Genomic DNA, 26670 nt, shown 5'->3' with positions numbered 1-26670 from the left:
TGGGTGTATGGCAGAGAGAGAGAGAGAATGAGAGAGAAGAAATATGAAAGAGGGGTCGGGGTTTCTAACCACCATCCCTGTCTCCTACCCCATATGTGAACCCCTAGGTATAATGGCTTCAGTATTCACAGACCTGTATTCAAAACCTGCACATGAAAAAAATGCTCAATATCGCTAATTATCAGAGAAATGCAAATCAAAATTACAATGAGGTATCATCTCACACCAGTCAGAATGGTCATCATTCAGAAGTCCACAAATGATAAATGTTGGAGAGGGCGTGGAGAAAAGTGAAACTTCCTATGCTGCTGGTGGGAATGCAGTTTGGTGTAGCCACTGTGGAAAACAGTATGGAGATTCTGCAAAAGACTAAAAATAGACTTATCATATGATCCAGCAATCCCACTCCTGGGCATATATCCAGAGGGAACCTTAATTCAAAAAGATACATGCACCCCAATGTTCATAGCAGCACTACTTACAATAGCCAAGACATGGAAACAACCTAAATGTCCATCAACAGATGACTGGATAAAGAAGTTGTACATTTGTACAATGGAATACTATTCTGCCATAAAAAAGAATAAAATAATGCCATTTGCAGCAATGTGGATGGACCTGGAGATTATCATTCTAAGTGAAATAAGCCAGAAAGAGAAAGAAAAATACCATATGGTATCACTTATATGTGGACTCTAAAAAAAATAAAAAGACAAGCGATCTTATTTACAAAACAGAAACAGACTCACAGACATAGAGAACAAACTTGTGGTTACTGGAGGGGAAGCGGATAAGAAGGGGTAAATTGGGAGTTCAAGATTTTGCAGATACTAACTGCTAAATATAAAATAGATAAATAATTAGTTTGTACTGTATAGCACAGGGAACTATATTCAATACCTTGTAATATCCTATAACAAAAAAGAATATGGAAAGGAATATATATATGTATAATTGAAGCACTATGCTGTACACCACAAATTAACACAACATTGTAAACTGACTATACTTCAATAGAAAAGAAAGAGGAGGAAACAGACACAAAAAACAATTACAGTAAGATTCAAAATGTTGACTAAAGTAAATCATATTTGATTTCAAAAATAATAAGTCCATGACAAGTCCCTTAACTATATTTTTTAATTTCAATTTCCTCCTCTGTAAAATACAGATTTAAAAGTTGCCTCCAGTGGTTTAAAAAAAATGTATCTTTCCATTTGCAACATAGGTGGATCCAGAAGGTATTATGCTAAGTGAAAAAAGTGAGACAGAAAAAGACAAATTCAGCATGATCTACTTCTATGTGGAATATAAAACAAACCCCCAAAAACAAAAAACAGACTCATAGATACAGAGAACAAACAGGTAGGTGGTTGGCAGAAGGGAGTGGGTGGAGGTAGGCGAAATAGATGAGGGAGATGAAGAGGTACCAGCCCTCAGTTATATAGTAAATAAGTCACGGGGAGGTACGGTACGGCTCAGGGAGCACGGTCAGTAATAGTGTAATAACCTTGTATGGGGACAGATGGTGACCCGACCGCTGTGGTGATCATTTCATAATGTATGTGGACATCAAATCCCTGTACACCTGAAGCTGACACAGTGTTGTGTGTCAACTATATTTCCATTTAAAAAGAAAGAAAGTAGCTACCTCAGTGTTTTGGGGGAAAGATTGGGTGAAATCCTTCAAAAGTGTCTCAATACATATATAAGCCTGGTATGGTGTTCAATCAATTGTTACAGTTTTTTTCAAAATTAAGTAGATTTTTTTCTGACTATAGAAACAGAAATTATATAGACATGTGACAATACAAGAAGGTATAAAACGAAGGTAACTAACCAGAGAGAACACGCTGATGTCTGGGCTCCCAGCCTCTGTTCTACCTGTCCTTACGCAGTTAAAAATCACACAGAGTACAGAACCAACTGAATGATAGCTGTTATTTTCTGAGCACTTAAAATGTGCAGGAACTGCACTCAGTGCCCACCTATGTCGTTTTATTAATCTTCACAGTCCTGTGCAGACGGTGTTATTATCCCCACTTTACAGATGATCATCCCCCCAAGGAGGGCGTGTGCTTGGCCTGACTCCCAGGTGTGAAACTGAAACACTCTGCTGTGGGAACCCAGCGTTTACTCCACAGCAGCCAACCTAAACACACGTTAACAGAAGTTTGCGCTCGCCTTTCCCTCGCAGGAGCCTCTTAGCTGAAATTCTGCCCTGAGCCTGATTATGCAGATGGTTTTCCTGGTTGTATAAATATGACAGTGTATTCTGACTGCCTTTAACCATCTCCTAACATTCCTCAGCTCCACAATCAGTGAGTCTGTTTACAAATGTACTGTCATCTTCAGAATGAGCTCTCAGCCAAGAAAAAGGTCTGAGTCTAGCCACGGGACTTTCTAGTGGGTGTTTCTGGTTGTTTGGGGACCACCTTGGGATTTTTCCACCTGAGATTTCCAGCCCTCCTCTTCTGACTGCTGGTTCACTGCAGAACTTTGAGCTGTGTGATGGCCGTGTTGGGGCAGGTGTTGTAGTGGCAGTGTGGTGGTGTTCCTGTCATGGGGCTTGTGTGTTCAGGAATGCTGGGATGACCCTGTCACCCCCACTCAGTGAGGCTCCCCAAGGGGACATACCTCAGGGGTGAGAGCAAATGGGAAATAGGCCCGTGGCTCTCTTGTTAGCCAGCGTCACCTCCCAGCGCGGTGAGGCTGGTCAGTGCCGGAGCGTGTGACTTAGGCTAAAAGTGTAGACTGGGCCTCCGACTCTTTCTAAACCCAAATCTGACCAACTGGGGCTTTTACAAAATTTAAAGGGATGAAAATACTGCCAGGCCCACATTAGCTCACATTTATGTAGTGCTTGAAATGGCCCACATATTAACTGATTTAACCATCACAATCATCCTATAAGGTAAAAACTATTGTAATCCTCACTGAAAATGAGCAGACGGAGGCCCCAGTGAGAACAAGAAAGCTGGTATTCTGAACCATAGAGAGTTCCTGGATGGCAGGCCCCTGCCCACTGGTAATATGGTCTTAACCTGTGTCCTGACCTGATCAGAAGAAAACTAAAGTTGGGGCCGAGGAGGCCCAGGTAACCGCCTCCTCCTGCTCCACCCGCTGGAATTATCCAGGCAAAGTCATCATCACAAGTCAGCTAACGCTGACAGCCTCATCCTGGTGGGCTGCTCTCAGCCCAGGTGAGTGCCGACCCCAGCCAGAACCCCACAAAGTAAAATGAGGTGGCCTCTGACACCAACCGCTTCTTTTCCTGCCACCCCATCCTCCCCTCCCGGCTCCATGTGGCCCACCAGGCGTCCGGCCCAAGTCCCGTTCTGTAGGCTCTGGTGCCCTCCACTAGGGTGAGGTCACCAGGCTTTGGAGTTCCATGCAGCTGGCCCAGGACTGTCACTCACTAGTCCTCAGTGACCTCGGGCAAGTTAACCTCCGTGGGCCTCCGTTTCCTCCCCACAGAGGGGCTGGAGGGGTCCGAGGGGTGGCCCGGTGCGTAGGCTGCTGAAATGTCCTTATGGGATCTCAACGCCCTTCCGAGGCACTTGTGCGCTGATAGGTTCCCCTGACTTCCCAAAGGCCATGAGGAGCCCAGTGCTGCTGTGGCGGAGTTCCCAGGAGCCAGCAGGGGGATGTTAGGGACATGGAGTTGTCCCCAAGTCTCTGTGATTCATTCCGACAAGGACAGAGTCCTCTGCTCTCCCGCCCATGGGATGTTAGAGGCTTACCAGCCAAAAAGAGGCTGAGCTACCCCCAAGGGACTGTCTAAAGGTGCAGATCAAAGCGTTTCGAAAAACAATGCAATGCTATTTCATTCAACCAGTTCACTAACGTTTAGGTATTAAAGACATCAGTGGTCCAGGCCACTTCCAAATGGAATGACTGCACAGTACCTTTTTAGGTGGGAAGGGTGTGCTGACTGCAGGAGAGGCGGGTTAGGTGAGACCCCAGCCTTGGCCCGAGGAACTGGTCTGGTAGAGCAGCTTCTCAAGCTGTTATTTTGTGAAGAGTCACCTCTTAAAATGCAGACTCAGTAGGTCAGGGATGGTGCCTGATCCTCTGCATTTCAAACGAGCTCCCAGATCACGCCTGTGCTGCTGGTCCACGGCCCACACTTTGAGAATTGATGTGGAAGACAGAGCTACCTCCAGGTCTTGCACTTATTTTGGGTCCATTTACTGCCAGCTCCTGCTCAGACACTCATTATCTCTGTTTGTACCCAAATGAGTCCCAGAATTATCTTTCATGTCCCCACGAGTGGCCTGAAAAACCCCACAATAAGAAAAATCGCTTAGTCTCGCACAAACCCAACCAGAAACTGCTTTGGGAGCCAAACTCTGTAACCGAACCCCGGGCTGCCTCCCAAGCTCGCCCTCTGCCGGTGGACAGGGGCCATTGTCTTCTAAACGTTCACCCAGCTTTTCTACTGTTCAAATGCTTTTTTTTTTTTTCCTTCCAATTAATAAAGGCAGAAAAGTTATGTGACATGTTCTAGAGGTTTATTTCACTTTTCTAGATTTTGGAGAATCCCCCATTCTGTTCCTTAAAATACATCCTTCAGACGAGCTAGATAAATAAATGTCTGAATAACGCTTACTAACAACTTATGACTGTGTCGTCTTAAAGTCCTCCCCTACCCTGACTTTGTTCCCGTCCCTGCCAGGACCTTACTACAGCAGAACAGAAAGCCTTCGTTTACATTGCGAAATCAGGAGGGAGCAACAGTTTCTTTTGATCCAGGGATCGTAAGCCAATATGGGAAATGAGCATAATAGCTAATACTTCCTGAGTGTCTGCTGTATGCCAAGCAATCTACTTACATTACCTTATTTAATCATATTTAATCCTCACAGCAATTCTTTGATCATCCTCACTGTACAAATGGGAAAGTTGTGATGCAGAGAAATTAAGTGACATTTTTACTTAATGTGGAAGTCAGGTAACTTAAAGTAGTAATTTTTTATTTTCTCTGATAGGGTTTTGAGTGGGGGTGGTTGATGAGCTTGGCTGTCTGGCTCTCACTTAAGGTCCTTTATTCAGTTGCAGTCAGGCAGTGGCTAAGGCTGAGTACACACATCCGGAGCAGGCGCTGGGATGTCTAAAACAGCCCAGGGCTGGTTGGGGATCTCTGCCCACGTAGCCTCTCCGTGTGGCTAACTTGGGCTTCCTCACGGCTCTGTAGTCAGAGTAGCTGGGCATCCTAGATGCAGTTGACCAGGCAGGAACTGCAAATCTTATGATCTTGCTTCTAAAAGCATGTGGTATCATTTCCACCATATTCTATTGGTGGAGAACGTTACAATTCAGCTCAGATTCAAGGAGATGAAGGAATGGGCTTATGTCTCAGTGGAGGAAGAGCTTAAATTACATCAGGGTAAGGAATTGATGAAGACCATCGTGGAGACAAGTCACCACACCAGGATTTGACCTTAAGCAGCCTGACTCCAACCTCTGTGTGCCCAATCATTATGCTCCACTGAGCCCCAGGTAATGCGGGCACAGTCTCACCATGCCACTGGGGGCTGGTGCCACATCCAGTGGTGGAACAAAGGAGAACGTGGTTAACTTGCCTTAGTAGGTCAGGAAAGGGTTCCCGCAGGAAACACCACACACGTACGTGCACACATACGCACACACATCCCTCCCCTTAGTGTGGAGGAAAGAGTGTGACTGCCCTGGGTAGCATTCTGTGTAATCCCTGGAATTATATAATAACCTGGAAATGAGGAGCCATGAAGTCTAGTCCCAACTCTGCTGCAGTGTTGGCCTGGGACCTTGAGAGGAAGCAGAAGCCCAGGAAAGAACTAGGGCCCCCAGGTCTTTCCAGAACCTGGCAGAGTGGACTTTCTGACCGTGCTGTGCTCCCCCAACCCCCAGATTGGAGACCCGCACTTGGTAATCTGCATGGACTGCTCAGCAGACACCATGACCAACCGCCTTCTCCAGAAGAGCCGAGGAAGTGCGCGCGCCGACGACAGCACCACCACCATCGCCAAGCGCCTTGAAACCTACTACCGAGCCTCCATCCCCGTGGTCGCCTACTATGAGACGAGAACACAGCTGCATAAGGTGAGGCACCCCACTCCCCCTGACATGAGTCAGCCCCCCTCTTCTTTTTTAAGAAAAGAGAATAAAATGGAGAATTTGGAGTTATGGGATCTTGGAATTAGGCAGCTGCACAATTTGGGCCAAAACTTGGGTCCCTTCCTCTCATCACTTTTGTATCAATCAAAATTAAATATCCATCATCACGTGGACCATGAAAAGCTGGTTTTTACAGATGCCATTAGAGTTGCTGAAAACAACTCCTTTTTCCAAGAAAGGGGTGAGGGGGTGGGTGGGCATAAGTCCCGCCCTGTAGACAGCTGAACTGGTGGAGCCGAAATACATGTCAAATTCAACAATTTTGCATTTCTAGATTTTTACGTGGTTCATAACTGGCACTTGGCTGCTTTGCCTCAGTTTCTTGCAATGACTAGTGTTATTGGGAGAAGCAGCATATGGGGCCGGGGGGGCAGCTTCGGTGAAACATTGAGGAGACGAGTGGTGTCCGCTTAATGCTCATGAGTGATAATCCATGCTGAGTCACCACCATTAATTTTATGAATTTGGGGAGACTACGCAATCCCCATTCATTCGCTCATTTCATGAATGTGTATCAGGTACCTCCGATGGGCTGTCCATTGCCCTAGTGGCTTGGATGCAGACTGTGAGATGCGGTTCTCGCCTGCTAAAGCCTCGGGCTTAGGAGGGGAGAGAGACAAACCTGTGAGACCAGATCAAGATGAACCTGTTGTGGGAGCAAATAGCTATTCCTGAGGATGAGGGGGACTCTGAGGGGACAGACACGGCGAGGGCTTCAGAAGGAGCTCTCCGTCAGCCTTGTGAGGAACGGATCCCAAGAAGGTGAGGCCAGGAGACCCCTGGGAGGCTGGGAAGTACTCCCAGAACTAAATCCTGAGGACCCAAAGCAGATTAGAGTGGGTATCTACTGTCTGCTTTTCACAGGAAGTTAAAAGGAGACATCAGTCAGTCAATAACGGACTTGTCTCTCAGGCAGCTATGTGACTGACTCCTCGGGGAAAACCCTTGCTAATGAATTCTTCTCTTCTAAGCCTGTTAAATGTCCATTTTCCAGACTCCTAAGAACCTAGCCCTGTATAGAATCTGAAAGGTGCCCCATGATTTAACTCAGGGACGTCACGCATGTGACATGAGAGCCGTCAGCCCCCCAGCCGTGCCCACGGCAGACACTGTGGCCTCGGGACGTTAGCACAGCGCTCCAGGCAGCTCCGCCCACTTACTAGGACTCGGTGTGCAAGATGAATTTTATTTGCTGAGCTTTATGTCACCTCGGGTTGCCATGGAAAACAAAGACCTAGATCTGTAAAAACAAGCAAATCGATAGTACATTACGTAAGAGCAGGGTCTTAAGAATTCAGGTAGCAAAGGCCTTTCCAAGATTGGTGATTTCCACCCTTTGTGTAGACTGGAACCCACAGGCAAATTATCCCGAGAGAAGAGAATTTCTTCCACTTTCCAGATTTGCAGGGGTGAGAAAATCCCTAAGGAATTTAGAGTTTAACCACTTTCATAAGCAGAAAAATCTCTTTCATGTCTCTCCCATTTTATTCCAACCTAAATCCTACACACTCACAAATGGGTGGCCTGCGGATACAGGGCTAAGCGAGTTCTCAGAGAAAGCTGATTTCTGGAATCCTCCTTAGAAATACCTGAGTCAGTGGGAAAGGGAGTTTCCTGTCCCGTTTGGCTCATCTCTTCAGCTCCCCCAGCATTTTGGGGGTGCCGGCAGCTGGGTTCGTAGTGAGGTAACATTTACGTTCCACTTTGCAAATACCTAACACCACTGCAGCCCCAACTCCAGGGTGGTGTGGGCTCTAGGCCCCAGGACTCCCCAAGGGCCTGCGGGCCCCTCCCGGGGCTGTCCTCTACCCACCTGTCTGCAGAGAATGAACAAACAGGCTTTCTCCCCGACCTGGTGCAGAGACAGCGCGGGCTGAGCGCCGGCCTGGGGCCCAGGGAGGCGCGGATGGTTTGCAGGTGCCCAGTGTGACTTGCCAGCAGCTCGGGCTACAGAGGGGCCAGGAGGAGAAGCTGGGGAGCTGGCCGGCAGTGGAGAACCGGAGCGCCTCAGTCCCTGTGTGTTCTCTGGCCTCTGGGCTCCTGTCTGGGCTCCTCGCATCAGCTTGATCACCCCCTGATTTGAAGTGGCGGCTTGTGTCTTGTTCCTGTGATGCTTTTTGGAGTGTTAGGATCCCTTCCTCTCTCGCTGGTTATTGAGCCCAAGGCAGGGCTGCTCAGCTCTCCAGGGGGTGCTCCTGAATCATTTCAGGAGTTTTCTTAAACTAGGTGGAGTGGTGAATGCCCTTCAAGATGCAAGTCAGACAAATTAGTAGTTCAGCGAGGTTTTTTTTTTTTTAGGAATAGGCCTCGCTGTGGTCCAGCCCAGAAATAGACCGCCCTCCACAAGCTCCTCCCTTTGGCCTCCGTGTTGCCCAGCTATGCTTATGCTGAAACCATAGCTGACACCCTTCCTGACTAATGGCAGTCATGCTTTTGGCCACCAACTAGCCAGAAAAGAGCAGTGAAATTTCAAACAAAAGTAATAAACAGGCAAACCAGGATTTATGTAGCCACTACTTTGTCGCTTATATATCTGTTACATCATCATTGTGCAATGAGTTAGAACTTCTTGAGAAAGACAGATCTCATATGTTATCACTTACATGTGGAATCTTAAAAAAAAAAAAAAAAAAGCAAGATACAAATGAAGTTAAACCAGAAGTAGACTCACAGACATAGAAAGCAAACTCACAGTTACCAAAGAGGAAGGAGCGGGGAAGGGTAAACTAGGAGTTTGGGATTAGCATATACAAACTACTATATATAAAACAAGGAAATCACAAGGACCTACCCTATAGCACAGGGAACTATATTCAATATCTTATAATAACCTGTAATGGAAAAGAATCTGAAAAAGAATATATGTATGTATATATATAACTGAATCACTTTGCTGTACACCTGAAACTAACACTGTTACGGAAACGACAGGCCAGCCAAGAAACAAGCACCACTCGGAGGGTTGGAGTGCTCAGATGTATTACGCCGGCGGGCTCAGAGGGGCTTCTGCTCCGAAGCTCTGAGCACCTTCAAGATGTGCATATGAGGTTTTATAGGGTAAAGTACAAGCTTGGGGGATTCGGCCAATAGGCATGGAACAGCTTTAGCAGCAGCATCATCACAAAAGTGGAGGCGGGGAGGCAGCAAACCAACATTCCAAAGCCAGATATGTGTCTTTGAAAATCCAGTTGGCTAGCAAAAAAACATGAACAGCAAACCAACACTAATTAACCTAGATTTACAAGTTAGTCCAGCAGAACTCAGATCAGTATTCCAGCACTTAGAGTTGTGAGTTATCTTGTTAGCCCAGCCCGGCCTGTCCTTCACATTCCTAGACCTGTGCATTATCTTGTTAGACCAGCCTGGCTTTCCCTTCACAACACAAGATTGTAAATCAGCTATTCTTCAATTTTTTTTTTTAAATTAGAACTTCTTGTAACATAAACCAAGGGGTAGTAGCGTGTGTGATCCAAATGGGTCTCCTGACCTTCCGTTTTCTCCCCTCATAAAGCCAGCTTTGCTCTGCATCTAAGAAAGAACTGACAGAAATTTTGTCCTCCTCACTCCCTCCCTCCCCATGCACTCGGGGCAGACCTGTTAGTCAGCCCTGGGACTTCCCACCCAGCCTGGACGCTGCCCCAGAAACTTCCTCAGCTCAGCAGCACAGACAGTCTCGCCCAACTCACTAGAGGTAATCCAGAAAGAAAGCTTGTTTCACCTTGAGTGAGAGAATTTATTATTGAAAACATAACTGAAATGCAGTGTTTTGAGGTGAAAACATAGTAACTGTCCAGAGACCCCCTGGTTGGGGGAATCCTGGCCTGGGTGTAAGAAAGTGTGAGTGAGCCTGGGGAACTCGGTGAGTCACCTCACTGCTCAGCCTCGCAGCTGGATGAAATGGATGGACAGAGTGGCGTCGCCTGCAATCCTCCAGGTCCGTCACTCTATGCTTCTCCAGGAAAAAATTAAAGATATGTGTGTGTGTGTATTTTTGTAATCATAAGAGTAACAAATAGTCATTTTAGAAAATATAGAAAACTAGGTGGTCCCACCACTCGGAGGCAACCATTCTGGAGTATTTTCTCCAAATCTTTCTGCTGTGAGTTTTTAAAGGATGACTGTGACCACAGGTATATTCCTGAGGTTGTAGGCGACAGGCACCGACTCCAGCTGGCCTGAGCTGAAACACGGCACTTGATGATAAGGGCGTGGGGGCCGAGGCTGAGCACAGCAGGCCCAGCAGGCCTGTGGGCCCAGGCTCCCCACTGCGCCTCACACCTGTCTCCCCTCTTCTCTCCCTCATGCTGATTTTTCTTGCTCTGGCCCAGAAGCTGGAATGTGACCACCCTGCAGCTTTCACATTCACGTTACCACAACAGTTTCAAATTCCAGAGAGAAGTGTTCCGATTGGCCTTGCTTTGCTCAGGGCCCTGGTCCCTTTAGCTGTGGCCAGGCAGGCGGGGTCCCGTGGGGCTTTTCTGTTTGTTCTGTGGCTGTTTTATTGAGTGCAAACCTCGGGTCAGATTCTCGGTGCTGGAGACACAGCAGGAAACAAGACAAAGTCCCTCACTGGAAAGAGAAGAGCTGTAGGCAAGACAATGACATAACTGCTAACAGGATGAGCTCTATGAATAAAACAAAACACAGTGAGTTGTTGAGGGTAGGTGTTTTAGGTGGGTTTTGGAAGCTCTCTGTGGAAGTAGCGTTTGGATGAAGACTTGAGTGATAATAAACGTGGTTGCCTGGTGGCCCAGGACTCCTCCCTGGAGCCTGGGTGGGGAACAAGCTCCTGTGAACCTGGGACAAACCCCAGAAATAACTTCCCCACGTGGCATATACAGAATTGTATAAACTGATGTTTAAAACCTCTCCTTTTGTTAAGGATAAAAGTAACAGCCACTTCTTAAAAAAGAAACTAACCAGAAAATGTGAGCGTATAAAGTGAAAATCCTCAGAATTCTTCCAGCCAAAGATAACCACCAATGACCATTTTGATGTATTTTCTTACATTTGTTTTTCTTCATTTTTTAATGTGTGTTTGCTCATGGCATAAAGAGCCCAGAAACACCACGGGCCATAGAGGAAATGGTCCTGATAACAGATGATACCGGTCCCTGCGTTATTTATTAGTGTTCATCAATTTAAAAAATAAAGAGAGGCCAGTGACTCATTAAACATGCACTTAACGGATGCAGAAACTCCACTTCCTTGGCACCTCGGCTCCTGTAAAGCGGAAGACAGGTTAATCGTCAGCAGTTCTGCTGCCGCAGTGCCCCGCCTTCACAGACAGTCTTGCGATTTGTAGCAAGTCCTGAAACACAGCAGAACCTGTCATTGTTCTGGGTACTCGTCCAACCTGGCAGGAGGCTTCCTGTGAACTGGGGGACAAAGGATGAGAAACGCAGTTGCTGGTACCACCGTGAAAGACATGGAAGCAGAAGGCACCGGCAGGTCAAGTTTTACCCCTGGTGCAAAATCCAGTGGATACCCTGTAATCAACCGGATTCCTAAGATAGGAATCTAACACAAGGAAAGGAAAACCCAAAATTACTTCTATATCTTGAATTCTCTGTGCTTGAACTCTTTTTTCTTATCATTACCTTGTGGTTGGGGGAAGGGTAATTAGGCTTATTTATTTATTAAATGGAGGTACTGGCAATGGAACCCAGGACCTCGTGCCGGCTAAGCATGTGCTCTGCCACTGAGCTAGACCCTCCCTCCTTGAACCTCTCATTTTGATTCTTCTTTCTGTTGGCTAAAGTAACCCTTAAACTAACTTTCAGTTCAGTCTCTCTGTGAATATCTGAGAGTGTCACTGTGATGGCTCTCTACACAAATGACAGTTTCCCTGGATGTAAAATTTAGGTCTTAATACTTCTTTATCCAGTCAGTAAACATTGCTCCACTGTTTTGGGGCATTTCGTGTTGTGGAGGAAAGGCAAAAAATTTGAAAGTAAAGTTTTCTCAGCTGCTGTTTTTAAAGAAAACTTTTTTAAATGTTTTCCCACATAATTTAAAACTTGTGTCTGGAAATGGGTCTGCTCTTCCCTGATTTTCAGTGGCACAGACAACTTTTTTAAACTCAAGAAACGTTTTCTTTATTTTTTATGTCCCACTGTGCCTTGTTTTTCTCAAGAACGCACAATTCTTGGGTTTCTGTTCTCCCTTCTATACCAGTGCCATTCAGTAGAAATTTAATGTGAGCCACGTATGTAATTTTACATTTTCCAGTAGCCACACTTTAACAAGTAAAAAGAAACAAGACTCTGATTTTATCAGGGCTTTGAAATCTGGTGTGTACTTCATCTACACAACACATCTGAATTCAGAGGAGCCACGTTTCAAGTGCTCAGTAGCAACAAGTGACTTCTGTCCTGGAGAACACTGTCTCTATAAGCCACTCCATTGTTTCCATTTTTGCTGTCTGCTTTCTAGGAAAAAAAAAAAAAAAAAAAATCCCAGATTTGTCTTCCACATCATCCAGCTCAGTTTTCCAGGCTGTGGTTCCTGCTTTCAGCTCCAAGATTGCTTTTGAGTCTCATGGGTGTTTGTCGTTTACGTGAGCTCATTCTTTTCATCTCGTGCTGTTGCTGTTCCAGGCTAATCCTGCTCTCATTTCATGACTCTCTGCTCTTATCTCTAGCAACCTCGAGTTCTCGCATGCTGCATCTGTTTAAGCTAGCAGCAGCAGACACTCATCGTTCCTCCCGCGTGCTCTTACAAGCCCTGTGCCTCGCTCCATCTTTGTGTTTGTCACGCTGTGTTACTTCTTTACTTGTTGTATCTACCAACAAGAAGTAAATTCGCCCTCCCCTCTCTTCTTTCTGACATCAGTCTATCTGCTCTGTATAAACACACACCCTCTATGGTGCAGAGTTCTGATATCATGAGAAATACTACTACCATCCTGCACACAGTTCTCTGAAACATCTGAAAGCCAACGCATATTGCAAACACGTTTTCTTTTAAGTTACCTGAAACTCCATAATACGGATATTCTCTAATTTATTCAACCAGTTTGTTTCTGATTTAGCTGAGTGACTACAAATAACTATGCATTGAACAAACACACTTACTTAGACTTTCATTTCTTGTATGAGGTTGCTGAGCTATATTAAGCTTTTTTTTTAATTGAAGTGCAGTTGACCTACAGTATAATGTTAAATTCAGGTGCACAACATAGTGATTCGAAATTCAAATATATTACAAAATGATCACCACAGCAAATCTAGTAACCATCTGTCCCCTTACCAAGTGATGACAGTATTGTTGACTGTATTTCTTAGGCTGTATATCACATCCCCATGACTTTTTCCCCCCAAGACTTATTTATTTTGTAACTGGAAGCATGTACCTCTTAATTCCCTTCACCAATTTGGCCCAGCCACCCTCCTCCTCTCCTCTGGCAACCACTCACTTGTTCTCTGTGTCTGAGTCTGTTTTCATTTTGTTTTGCCTGTTTCTTTTGTTTTTTAGATTCTACATATACATGAGATCATGTAGCATTTGTCTTTCTCTGATTTATTTCACTTAGCATAATACTCTCTAGGTCCATCTATGTTGTTGCAAGATGGCAAAATTTCATTCTTTTTTATGGCTGGGTAATATTCCATTGTGTATGTAAGTCGTATCTTCTCTATCCATTCATCTGTTAAAGGACACTTAGGTTGCTTCTATATCTTGGCTATTGTGAATGATGGTGTATATGTTTTCAAATCAGTGTTTTTGTTTTCTTTGAGTAAATACCCAGAAGTAGGATTGCTGGATCACACAATAGTTTTATTTTTAATTTTTTGAGAAACCTCTATACTGTTCTTCATAGTGGCTACACCAATTTACATTCTCACCAACAGTGCATAAGGGTTCCCTTTGCTCCACATCCTCACCAACACTTACTCTTTTTTGTCTTTTTGATGATAGCCACTCTGACAGGTGTGAGGTGACATGTCATTGTGGTTTTGATTTACATTTCCCTGATTATTGACATTGAGTATCTTTTCGTGTGTCTGTTGGCCATCTGTATGTCTTTGGAGAAATGTCTATTCAGGTCCTAAGCAGAGGGTTTTTTTTCCCCCATTCATTTCCACTTTTCTTTGCCTCCATGTTGCCCTGAGAAGAGTTCTTTGAAATCTAGAAAAGCTTTGGGATTTCCTAGTTCCTGGATGTTTGCCCTCTTTGATCAGGGCCCATCTCAGTTGAGTTTACTTCTCAGTTCTGAGTCTGAAGCTTCCCCGAATTCAATCTGGACCCCCCCCCCCCCCGGTTGAGTGCTCCTAGCAACCTGGATCTGGAGACAACCCTCCCTCCCACCCCCTGGCCCAGCAGAAAGAATGATGCACGAAGGAGAGCGTGACCTGGGGGCCCTGATGGTCTGTCCTCTCACTTGACAGACAAGGCATAACCTTCCATCTGTCTCCAAGAGACTGAAGAGACTCGTTTGTCACGACTCTGCTTGAAAGTCTCCCCTCCACCCCGCACTTCCATAGTCAGGACTTCACTAGATTCCCACAGAGAGCTTTTGATTCCGTGCAGTGTTCTTTGCACCCCCGTGGTCCTGTTGAAAAGAGTTGTGCTCCCTGTGTGGTTGAGTCCTCCCAGAACAGCAGGCAGGAGAGAACGCCAGACCTTTGTTCTCGTCTGTACACGATCTTGATTGTCTTCCTCGGTGGGGGCTTTCATCGCAGGGCGGGGCTTACCTTTGCCTCCCCCCTGCCTCAGGGCAGTCCCTTCACTGGGCTCCACTTTAACTCAGAACTTCTCCAGGAGCCACGGCCAAGGATTCTACCAGCAGAGAAGTGGCACTGTTCCATCTAAGGTCCTTGACATATTCTGCCGACATTTATGGGGTGTCTCCAATGTCCTCATGCTGGGTGCTTAATGCTGGGAATTCAAAGGGGAAAAGAGACACGTGAAACTCTGCACCCACAGCAAGGTTCTTAATGTAGTAATAGGATTCACAGAATGTTCTAGGTCTTGGGGAGCACAGAGCTTGGGCCTGGAGAGGTGCATAAAGGCTTCAGAGAGAAGAAGACCTTTGAGCTGGGTCCTAAAGGATGAGCAGAAGTTCATGCCAGACAGAGAGGAGGGCACCAAGGCTCTGACACAAGAAAGACCCCAGGAGTGCTAGCACAGGACATAGTGCAAACAGGTGAGTTAAAGTGGGGGCATGAAGGGATAAATGGGGAGTTCAAGATTTGCAGACACTAACTACTATCTATAAAATAGATAAACAGCAAATTTCTTCCGTATAGCACAGGGAACTATATTCAATATCTTGAAGTAACCTATAATGAAGAAGAATATGAAAATGAAATATGTATGTATATGTATAACTGAAACATTTAGCTCTACACCAGAAATTGACACATTGTAACTGACTATACTTCAATTAAAAAGAAAAAAGAGGAGAAAAACTAAAAACATAAAAATAAAACAGTCATGGCAGACTAGACTGAAAAGCAAGGTGGAGTCTTTATTCCTGGGGAGATTTTATTCTTCCCTCATGCAATTGATTTTCTAGACCAGCACTGTCCAATAGAAATATAATCTGGGCCATGTAGGTAATTTAAAAATATCCTAGTATTTGCATTAACCAAAAAAAAAATGTAAAAAGAAACAAATGAAATTCATTTAACAATATATTTTATTTAATCTAATATAGCCTAAGTATTATCATTTTATGTAATCAATATAAAAATTATTAATGAGATAGCTTTACATTCCTTTTTTTTAATCTATGCCTTCAAAATCTGGTACTTAAGCATTTCTCAATTTAAATGTTAAATTTTCATCAGAAGTACTAGAATTGTATTTGTATTTCATAAAATTTATAGCTAAAAAGGTAGATTTCACATCTCCAAGTTGTTCAAATACATTTTTTGATTTTCCAACAACTGAGTCAATATTAGTTTTAAAAGTTAGACTAATTTTAATTACACAGTATTAAAAACCCAGTTCCTCAGCTGTGCTAGCCACATTTCACATGTTCGGAGACCACTTGTGGCTGGGGGTTCCTGTATCTTGGGTAGTTCTAGACTATTCGAGAAAAGTTTGAACTAAATACTGCAAGTAATGAAGAGAACTGCTGAGCAATTTCAAGTAGAGAAATGACCGATCAGATCTGTTTTAGAAAGGTTTTTTCTTTTTTTTTAAGTGAAAGCAAGTTTATTTAGAGGAACACACAGTCCAGACAGAATGTGGTCCATCGCAGAAGGCAGAGCAGCCAAAAGATCGCTTTCAGGAAGGATGTTTTTTTTTCGCATGTCTATGAAAAGATCTGTTAGTCAAATTTAAACTTCAGACAGAATTGGGAGGAGGAGAAAGAAGGAAAGGGTACCGTGTAACATTTTAAATGGACAAACTGTTGGTATTTTGGGAAGTCCTCTATATAAGGCAGCCATTAATGTGCGTATTATAAATCATCCTTATATTTTTGCTGACGCTTGTCCTTCAAGCTCATTAAAGCAAAGGTATACATAGTCCTCCTTCTTTCTAAGACCTTGAGAGTGAGGAGGAATATGTGGCCTGACCGGACCGGTAAAACGGCCGTCTCCCCAGGGGCAGCCTGTTTCATGACCCTGACTTTGGAATCCAAGCGCATCTTATGATTGTCGCAGACGGTGCTCAGGGGCTGCACATGAAGGGCTTGGCCGTGTCTGAGCACCGCGCTCTCCTCCGGCCGCAAAGGATCCCTGTGGTGTGGGGCTCCACCTGGTTTCCCAGAGGACAGGATTAGAAGAGGAAGAAGGTGGCCCACACCACAATCACACACCACTCAGCGGCAGCTTGGGTTTGTCCCAGAAGCTCCGTGGCGCCAACACGTGAAAAACAAACTCAAAAATGTTTTTAACAGTGTGGGAAAATTCAGGAGGAACACTCTATCTGGGCAGTGTTTGAACTAGCCAACTGCTTTATGGTTTACAATTTAATAAAACTAAAAAGAAAGCGTAGACAAAACACGCAGCTCCCAAGGCGGTGGGACCACTTTCCTAATTTAGCGATGTGTTCCGCTGACGGCCAGGCAGGAATATTACCTCTGCTCTACTTCTCCTTCAAAAAGTCAAGTGATAACTCAGAAATTTAATCATATTTCCTGTTTGCTTGACTTCAGTTTTTTATTTAAAAATCTTTTGTACATTGATCAGGATATCACTTACTGCAGGATTTTGTATCAGATCTCAGACTAAATTGGGTAAGTTCTCCAAGTCAGAAGCAAATCCGCTTACCTGGTGTTCTATTAAATTAAATACATTAAAGGCTCTGCATTCTGACTCTGCTGATTCAGAATTGGAGATCCTTTTGGGAGGAGACCATCCTGGATCCTACTTTTACTCTTCATGGGGAAAGAGGGTTCCTGTAAATTAACATTATCAGCATTGATTATGGAATGAAAACTTACCGTCTGTGGGTGGACACCTTGTTTTCAAGTTTGCACAATTGCTGAGGAAGTCCTCTTCACATGAAACAGGGTGCTAACTGCACAAGATTCTTATCTGTTCACTGAGGACTAAACACTAGCACTTTGTGAGCTGGTTCAAATTTGCTGAAGTTGTGAGCACTGAGAATAGTTCCTGCAGCATGGAAAGCACTTAGGAAGTTGGTTCTTCCCCATTTCCTTTGAGTTACACAGTTACAGATGAAAATATAAAAGGCACTTTTTGTTCTCTTAAAATAGTCTCCATGTGGAAATTAGATGAGATTCGGGAAATGTCCAGGTAACCTCTGGAGAACTGAAGGGGAAGTTTGGAGAGCAGGCGGGAGGACACACACACATGCACGCACACGCGCGCGCGCACACACACACACACACACACACACAGAGCTTCTATAGGAAAAAGTTGCCCCACTGCCTTTAGAATTTTATTCTCAGAATTTTGGTTCTTGGGCCTAATGAGGGTCCCAGATGAGCGTCATAGATTTCCCAAGGCTGCTTTTTCCATCTAAAAAGACTGATTCTTTGATTTTGTCTCTAAATCTCCTCACGTCCTTGGACTCCGCAAAGCGCACACCACAGCACGTGACTCTGGGTGGCAGTGAGAAGCTTTCTTCTATTTAATTGAATAAATAAAGCCCTGGATTGAAGCCACGAAGCAAACTGAAGAGGGAGGTTTGGGATGGAAATAGAAGCGGGACGCGGTCCAGCTGACGCTCCGGGGCATGACTCACTCCTGCAGCCCGGCTCCCGGCTCCCCCCGACGTCAGCCTTGGCCTGAGTGACACAGCCCCACTGAAAAGCCTCCCACCGCCCAGTCCCAGCCGTCATGGAAAATCCGCTGTCGCCTGCAGGTGTTTGTGCTAATCCGCCCTGGTTTCTGCTTTTCCAAGAGAGGATCCCATATCGTTGTACAAAGTTCAGATTGTGGGTCGGAAAATGGGCTCCAAGAACCTATTTCTGCCCCACAACAGCCCGTTTCTGTGAGGAAGGGAAGAGGGGGTGGGAGAATGAAGATGCTTTCTTCCTGTTGCCTTCTCTTGTCTTTGCCTGCCTGTCTAGAGCCGAGCTCTGAGGGTGCCAATGCTGAGTAATGGCCTTGTCCTCACGGAGCGTGGCAGCCCTCTAGACATGCAGCTATTTGGGGCTTATGATGGGTCGTATCTGGCCAAGGAGTGAGAAGCTGAACATCACTGTTGAGTTGCAACCCACTGAAGGTGTTGAAGGAGCCTTTAGTTCATTGTGCTGATGAAAGGGCAAAAGGAGCAGTGGAAAGATAGGACATTGTAATGAGCAAATATGTCTTCATCAGAGTCTAAAAGAAATTCTGGATAATGGTCAACCCAAATAGTGTGAATCCGTTGCTGGTGTTACATTGAAGAAACAGGTTATCAATCAACAGGAAAATGGAGAAAAAGAGAGAGGATGTAACAATCAGTGTTCTTTTAAAATAACTTTTTGTACTAATGATGTATCCGTTAAAAGAGAAATGATGACTGTTAGACAGGAGATAAGGATGTGGGAAGTAACATGGCTTTCTTTTGGAAGAATGACAAACTTAGAAAAGTGCATGAGGTTGAAGACTGTTGGGTAGTATTGGTTAGAGAAGAATGGGCTGGAGGAGGGAAATGTTTCAGGGCTGGTTAGTAGAAATAGGACATGTTAAGTCAGTTAAATGCAAGTAACTAGAGAAGTCAGTTAAGACATTGTGGAGAACAGAGAAATAAAGAGGGAGACTGCAAGACGTGGACCACCTTATGAGGACAAGAGAAGTCCCGGAACCAGGTGGGGTTTGTTCAAGGGAAGCAGAGGATGTAGCTAAGCTGAAAGTCCCACTACAGGCTTCCACCGATCAGGCAATTGTATTATAATGAGAACACTTACATGCAAATGAAGTAGAAATGACTTGGGGTCAAGTCTAATTAGCTTTCTCCTCTGGGGAAGATCTGGAGTGAACTCTGGGAAGTGTCCGTGCCAAGGACAGAGCATTGGACACTAGGACGGAGAACTTGCAAGATGTACCAAAGGGTTGTTGTACTGAGTCTTTGTGCTCAGGGAGCTTCCTGGGGACAAGAGACCTGATGCATCTCCCACTGATATGGACACAGATAATGCACATTATAAGCCTAGTGCTTGTGGATTTACGTCTTCTCAGGGCCCTTGCTATAGGGGAGGGAAGCTGAAAGTGTGTGGGGAGAGTTCACAGCTGCTTCCTCTCCTCCCTCCTCCCAGGGCTTGAAAAGACCAGGTCAGGTGACCGCTCAGCAGGGCAGTGGCAGAGGACAGAGAACGAAGGGCTGACGCATGCTACAGCGTGGAAGAACCTTGAAAATGTTAAGTGAAAGCAACCAGTCACAAAAGACTGCATATTACTATTCCATTTATAGAAAATGTCCAGAATAGGCAGATCTATGGAGACACAAGTTCATCCCAACCCATTCTTCCAGCCTCCTCTCCTTCTCCTTCCCCCAGCCGAGCTGTTTGTGTGAGATCCTCAAGGAATGACCCACTGCTCCCTGAGAACATCCAGATGCTTTCAGATCTCTGTTCTCTTCCCTGGGGAAGCTCACATTCTTCTTTATGATTTTCAAGTACAGGTCCATTCCTCCAGGTCCAGCCTTACTGGCAACACCAAACTAAACTGGACAAACCTGATGCCTCCTGGTCGGAGCCTCATCCCCACCAAGATTCAGACTCAGATTTGGAAACACTTTGTCAGAGCTGGAACCAGAGCTGGGGGGTATCAGGTCCTAGTTCAGGCTTTCATGTAGTAGAGGGGGAAGCTGAGGCCCCAGGAGCGCGAGGGGCCGGCCCAGGTCCGGAAGCTCACCAGGGACAGCACCAGGTGTCATCTCTCCTGACACGGTGCTCTTTGCTTCCACGTCACACTTTCTGTTCAATTAAACAACTCTTTATCAAAGATTTTTTAACGTACCTGCGTTTGATCGTATCAACCGATTCCTTAGAACCCTTACCCAGCTCCCCGTTATTCTTAGGCAATAGAGGATATAAGCCTCTTTATTGTCAACCTCTGCTTGCTAGTCCAGCTTCACTCCTTGCAACTTCCACTCAGTTCAGCCATCCAGACATTTTGAACTGGTGCATGTAGCATAATGTAGTCGACAAGTGCAAGGACTTTGGAGTCAGAGACCTGAGTTTGAACCAAGTCTCTGCCACTTGCTTAGCTGTATGACTGGGAAATTTAATTCATCTTTCAGGGCCTCAGTTTCATCATCTGCAAAATGGGGACAACAATACCTGTGCCCTAAGATCATTGTTAGAAATACCTGTTTGCTTATAAGCACTTTCGCTGGGGAGGACGGGAGGATGCACAGGGGTGGGAATAAGGGAGCAAGTGAGGAGTGAGAGAGGAGCAGAAATGAGAAGGAGGGAGTGAGGGAGGGAGGCAGTGACGGATGGAGTGAGGGAGCGAGCAAAGCAGGGATGGAGCGATGGAGGGGATTGAGAGCAGGCTGGAGGGACGGGGGGAAGGCAGGGACGTCTAGCAAGGGCAGAGTGAAGCAAGGGTGGAAGTGGAAAAAAAAATGAATGAGTGAATGGCAGTCATGCCTCATTAGTGGTAAAGTGTATTATTTTAAATGATGATGATGATAATGTCTTTCCTCAGGAAACTTCCTGCTCTTCTGAGATTGTGTAAGGTGCCCCTTTTACCCATGGCTCCTCTGCTTGCCTCACAACAGTGTAAATTCTCATTATTTGTCTCTGCCCTTGAGCTGTGAACTTCTTGAGAGCAGGACTGTTGGGTCTAGTTCAGCGTGGTTTCCCCGGCACATAGTACATGGTTGGTACCCAGGAGATGCTGGATGGTTGAAAGGGAAAGTAAGAAGAGGTGAAGCGCCAAGCAATGTGCTGTGAGGGAGTAAACACGGCAAACTCCCTGCCCTCCAGACAGAGCGCCACCAGCTGGGGAGACGAGCTGACTGCAGGTTGCTCTTTGACCCTCCTGTAAGGATCAAGTATGGGGGGAAGAAGGGGAGAAGCTTAAGAAATGTTTTTAGGTTTTAATTTATTTTTTCCGTGTGAGATACATCTTACATACATGAATGCGTGAAAGTAATACCGTTTGAAGAATTATAAAATGAACACCGTGTCATCACCACGCAGGTCAAGAAAACAGCTGGGATTCCTAGATGCTCCCCACCGTGTCTCTCCCAGTCACATCTCCCTTCTTCTCCCCAAGAAGTAACCACCATCCTGATTTTTATGATAATCATTTCCTTGGTTCTCTGTGGTTTTACCACCTATGTATGGATCTCTAACCAATGTAATTAAGCTTTGCTCGTTTTTAAACTTCACATAAATTGAATCATATCATATGCATATTCTTTTGCAACTTGCTTCTCTCTTTCAGCTTTGTGGGATTAATCCATGCTGTTGGATGTAGCTGTGGGTTTTTTTTATTACTATACTATTCCATTATCTGACTAGGACATAGTCATATATATAATCCACCTCCTGTTGATAGACATTTGCAAATTTTTCCAGTATGGGATTATGGCCAACATTCTTGTATCTATTTTCCAGGACATTTAAATATGCACTTTTTTTTTTTCTTTCTGAGGGTTCATTTTACCTCTGGAATCCCAAGGGTTGTGAAATTGAAACTAGTTTGCACAAAGAAGAAGCTAGACAGGAGCTGAAGAAATCACCTAGTGTTTCTCAAAGTGTGGTCCGAGATGACCCACAGCAAAATCATCTGTAGAACTTGTCAAATATGCAGATTGGAAGGCCCAGCCCAAACTTGCCAAATGTGAACCTCTGGAGATGGGGTCTGAAAAAGCTGCATTTTTGCAAGCTCACCACCACTCCTTGCGTGAGTCTCACTTGGACCAACAGGCCTCTGCTTTCTCTGATGTTACGTGTGTGGTGGGACATAGCTCAGTGGCTGGCACGACATTAGGAGATTTTGAGAGGAAAGGGTAGTGGTGCCTTCTTGCCCAGGAAATCGGCTTCCTCCTGCCGCCTCTGTCGTTGGCTCCTTGTGCTGGTGTGTCAGCCAGCGCAGGAGGACCCTGCCCTGAGCTCGGGGCCCCTGCAAGCCGAGGTCCCAGCTGCAGCTTTCTCCTCCACAGCCGACCCTCAACCCCGAGCCTCTGCCCTCTGCCCACCCTGCTCCAAACGCTCCAGAACACTCAAAAGTCTCACTTTAACTCAGCCTTCCTGTGACCTGTAACAATACTTTAGTTACCTCAATAAGGCATCTAGTTTTTGTTGTGGTTGTTGTTTTAAATCTTTTTTTTTTCCTAAGAGTAGTTTTAGGCTCGCAGCAAAATTGAGAGTTCTCATCTACCCCTGTCCCCAGACACGTGCAACTCTCCCCACTATCAACATCCCACACTAGCACGTCTGCTGCCATCGACACATTACCACCCAAAGTCCATAGTTCACAGTAGGGTTCATTCTTGGTGTTGCATTCTTTGGGTTTTGAAAAATGTACAATGACATGTATCCACCACTATAGCATCACACAGGATAGTCTCCTACCATAAAAGTCCTGTGTTCCCCCGTCCATTCTTCTCTCCCTCCAACTCCTGATCGTTTTCACTGTCTCCATAGTTCTCCCATTTCCCCATGGTCATGTGGTAGGTAGCCTTTTGAGACTGGCTCCTTTCACTTAGTGACATGCATTTAAGTCTCCTGCATGTCTGTGCATAGCCTGATAGCTCATTGTTTTTGAGCACTAAGTAATATCCCACTGTCTGGATGTACTGCAATTTATCCACTCACTTAATAAAGGACATCCTGGTTGCTTCCAAGTTTTAACAATCATAAATGAAGCTCCTATACACAGGTTTTGTGTGGACAGAAGTTTTCTACTCCTTTGGGTACATATTAATCCAGCACAAATTGCTGGATCCTATGCTAACATGTAAGAAACTGCTAAACTGTCTTCCAAAGTGGTGGTCCCTTTCTGCATCCCCATCAGCAAAGAATGAGGGCCCCTGTTGCTCCATACCCCCACCAGCATTTGATGATGTGCTTTACATTTTGGCCATTCTAACAGGTGTGTAGTGGTATCTCTTGTTTTAATTAGGCACCTAGTTCTTAAACTAGTCTTTTCTCTGTGGTTTTGGTGTGCTGTGTTTTAAAATTTTTACAGCAAGTTATAAACAGGTGATCTTTATTATTAAAAGTGGTCTTATTTACAAACATTTCTTAAGACTAATTTTCTTTTTTTTTTTTTTTTTTCCTTTTAAACATAGATCAATGCTGAGGGGACACCAGAGGAAGTTTTTCTTCAACTCTGCACAGCTATTGACTCCATTTTCTGAAGGCAAAAATGCATGTGTGTTAAGGAGAATGAAGACAGAAGAATATTTAAAGGTTCATCTCTTAACAGTGTTACAACTTAAATCTTTTGTGTCCTGCCCCGCCACCCTCCAAATCCTGACATTGCCGTTTGCTTCCCAGCTTGACCTGAGAGGTGTCTGGAAACCATGCATGGTGTATTTGGTATTACCCGACCTTGTCTTTGTAAGTCAGACTGCTGTCTGCACTCACAGCACGCACACCTTCCCGTCACCTCAGAGCTGCATTAGGATGTGAACAGCAGTGCAGTGCCCGTCTGTCAGCTGTGCCTTCAGGACTCGCTAGAGTGATCATTTGGTTCTACTTTCATCAAATAGGGAGTTAGCCTCCTTAGCGCCCCAGCACACCTTCCCTCCTCTCCCCAAGCTCTGTGTGCCGTTAGGTGACGAAGGCCCTTAAGAAGGGGGGCAGGCCTCGGCGTCTTCCTCGGAGAGCTGTTTGTCTCAAGTCTCATCCAGCTCCGAGCCAGAGTGACTGGGTTGACAAAGACACAACCACTTGCTGATGAGAAATCTGATTAAATCTGAAAATGTGACAAATTTTTTAAATGTGAAATTGTAGCTTTTGCAAGATAGCAAAATCCAGACTAGTCACCAATAACATTTCTCTATCCATTTCTATGAAACCGGCTACTTGGAATATTGTCACACTGGCTAAGAGAACAAATCGGATAAATTGTCGAGCCTCTTCTATACGTGGTGGTGTATTTTGGGAATTATGCATTAATACCAATGACCAAACATAATTTAAAAGTATGAAGTGACTTGCTACTGCATTCACTGGACTGATGTCAACTTATGGTTTTGGTTTGATCACTTATTTCTGTTGCCAAACAAGTAAGAGATACAGTAATAAAACTGACGGTGGCATGGCAGTACATGGTGTTTAACAGATTGCAGTGCGTTATTTGTTCCATACAGGCTTTTGCAGGGTTTTGCAAACCTTATCATAACCATATGTAAAATTGTGTTTCCTTGAATCAAACCAGTGAAGTTTGGGTTCTCTTTTGTGCTGTCAGTTGCCAAATCAGATAGATATTCTACTGGGATAACTGCATCGTCAGTCACATCCAGTCACTACAAAAGACCTTGGTTTCAGTTTGCATGATTTTTTTTTTCCTTTAATGGTTGTGCAGATAAGGCTCCATTTCTGGGACAGAACTGTATTTTCAAAGTTCTTTTTTTTTTTTCTCTTGAAATGGATATGTACAAATAAAATAAATGGAACACAGGATAACTCTTTTTCTATTTATTCGTAACTCACATCATTCTGGAAAGCATTTGAAGCCTTATTCCAAACAGAATTAGAAGCAAACACAGTAATAGTTGAGATTTATGGTAAGTTCATATGGTTTTGATTTTGGCCATAGATCAGTTTTGAGCTATTACAGAGAGAACTCTCAGTGTGTTCATGATACATGGTAATTTTCTTATTTCCTTTTACTCTAGCAATCATTCTGAAACAGCAACGTCAGTGTGTGCTAAAGGAGAAATTAAATTTCTTTGGTTACAATTATGCTATTAACAAAAAGGGGCACGTTCCTACAACTCACACAGTTGTCAAATACTTTATTACAACCCCAAGTTGTCACACTCTCCATGCCGGAGCACATGGAGTATTTAAGCAAATTAGAAAAAGAGAATTGCAGGATGAAAACTGTCGGTTGTGCCAGAAAACACAAAATGACTTTGTAGGGTTTAACGTTCTTTAAACACATACCACACATTGGCACACACAGTCCCTGCCCGCCACAGCTCTGACAGACAGCACAGCAGGCGGGCCCAGCCACGGCTTTAACGGCTGCAGCTGGCTGCCCTCTTGAAAGAACTCAGCCCAGGGGCCGATGGCTTTGTATCTAGAGGTGCAGTCAGGTCTTCCACAGAACCGCTAAAACACGCTGGCTGATTTGAATGGCTTGACACACGACATCACTACTTTAAAGTCATACAGGATTTTAAAGCAGGTAAGGACCTTAGAGGTCTCTGCCTCACAGACCTTGTGCTGTAGGGAGAAGACATCAGAACACAATTCGGACTCCTTTGCAATGATGTGCGTTCAGGGCCTCACCTGATCTGCCCTGTGCCCTCTCACCAGCCACCACCGCTCTCCTCTTGCTCGTTTGACTCGAGCTACAACGGCCCTCTCGGCGTTGCCTGAACGCGCCTCGCTCTCTACTGGGTCAGGGTCCTCGCCCTTGCTAACCTTCTGCCTCTTCCTCCAGATTATCCACAAGGCTAATTCCCTCACTCCGTTCAGGTCTCTGTTCAGATTTACCCTTGTCATTGAGGGGTTCTTTGACTGTTCCTTCTCTAATGGCACACTGGTCCCGATTGTTCCATCGTTTTTCTTCAAGCGTTAGTTTTCTTCACGGCATTTCTCTGTTTCTGCCTAAAATTACACGGTATTTCTTACTTACTTGTTTACTGCTGGTCTTTGGCACTAGACTGGAAGCTTCAGAAGGGCAAGGCTTTGTATCCTCAGCCCCACACACAGCAATTACAGTGGAGAGAAAACATTTAAATCCTCTAAACCCTAGTTCTCATCTGTACAGCAGAGGTCACAATAGAGGCAACCTCAGAGGTGTTGTGAGGACTAGACGGGTTAATAACACATGCACATCCTCTGCTAGCTCCTGGTGCTCAATAAAAGGCGGTTCTGTGTTAACATATCGAGTGTCTCACTTCCTCAACAGAGACTAGGACCCAGACTTTCCATGCTTGTGCCCTTCCCATCACTCTCATAGCATGGCA

General features: G+C 45.0%; 1 protein-coding gene across 2 annotated transcripts in view; it reads left to right on the top strand.

Moving 5' to 3' along the window:
• The window catches only part of AK5 (adenylate kinase 5), a 213982-nt gene extending 188506 nt beyond the window's left edge, over positions 1-25476 (top strand). For both annotated transcript variants that reach the window (XM_010963381.3, XM_010963379.2), the window contains exons 13-14: positions 5893-6084; positions 23815-25476. In XM_010963381.3, coding sequence (XP_010961683.1) covers positions 5893-6084; positions 23815-23883 — 261 coding nt within the window. In that variant the 3' untranslated portion in view covers positions 23884-25476. The remainder of the gene's footprint in view (positions 1-5892; positions 6085-23814) is intronic.
• Positions 25477-26670: the final 1194 nt, after the last annotated feature.

This window comes from Camelus bactrianus, chromosome 13 (genome assembly GCF_048773025.1).
Source record: "Camelus bactrianus isolate YW-2024 breed Bactrian camel chromosome 13, ASM4877302v1, whole genome shotgun sequence".
Classification (NCBI taxonomy): Eukaryota; Metazoa; Chordata; class Mammalia; order Artiodactyla; family Camelidae; genus Camelus; species Camelus bactrianus.
The sequence above is the reverse complement of the archived record's forward strand: the minus strand, read 5'-3'. Positions and strand labels throughout refer to the sequence as shown.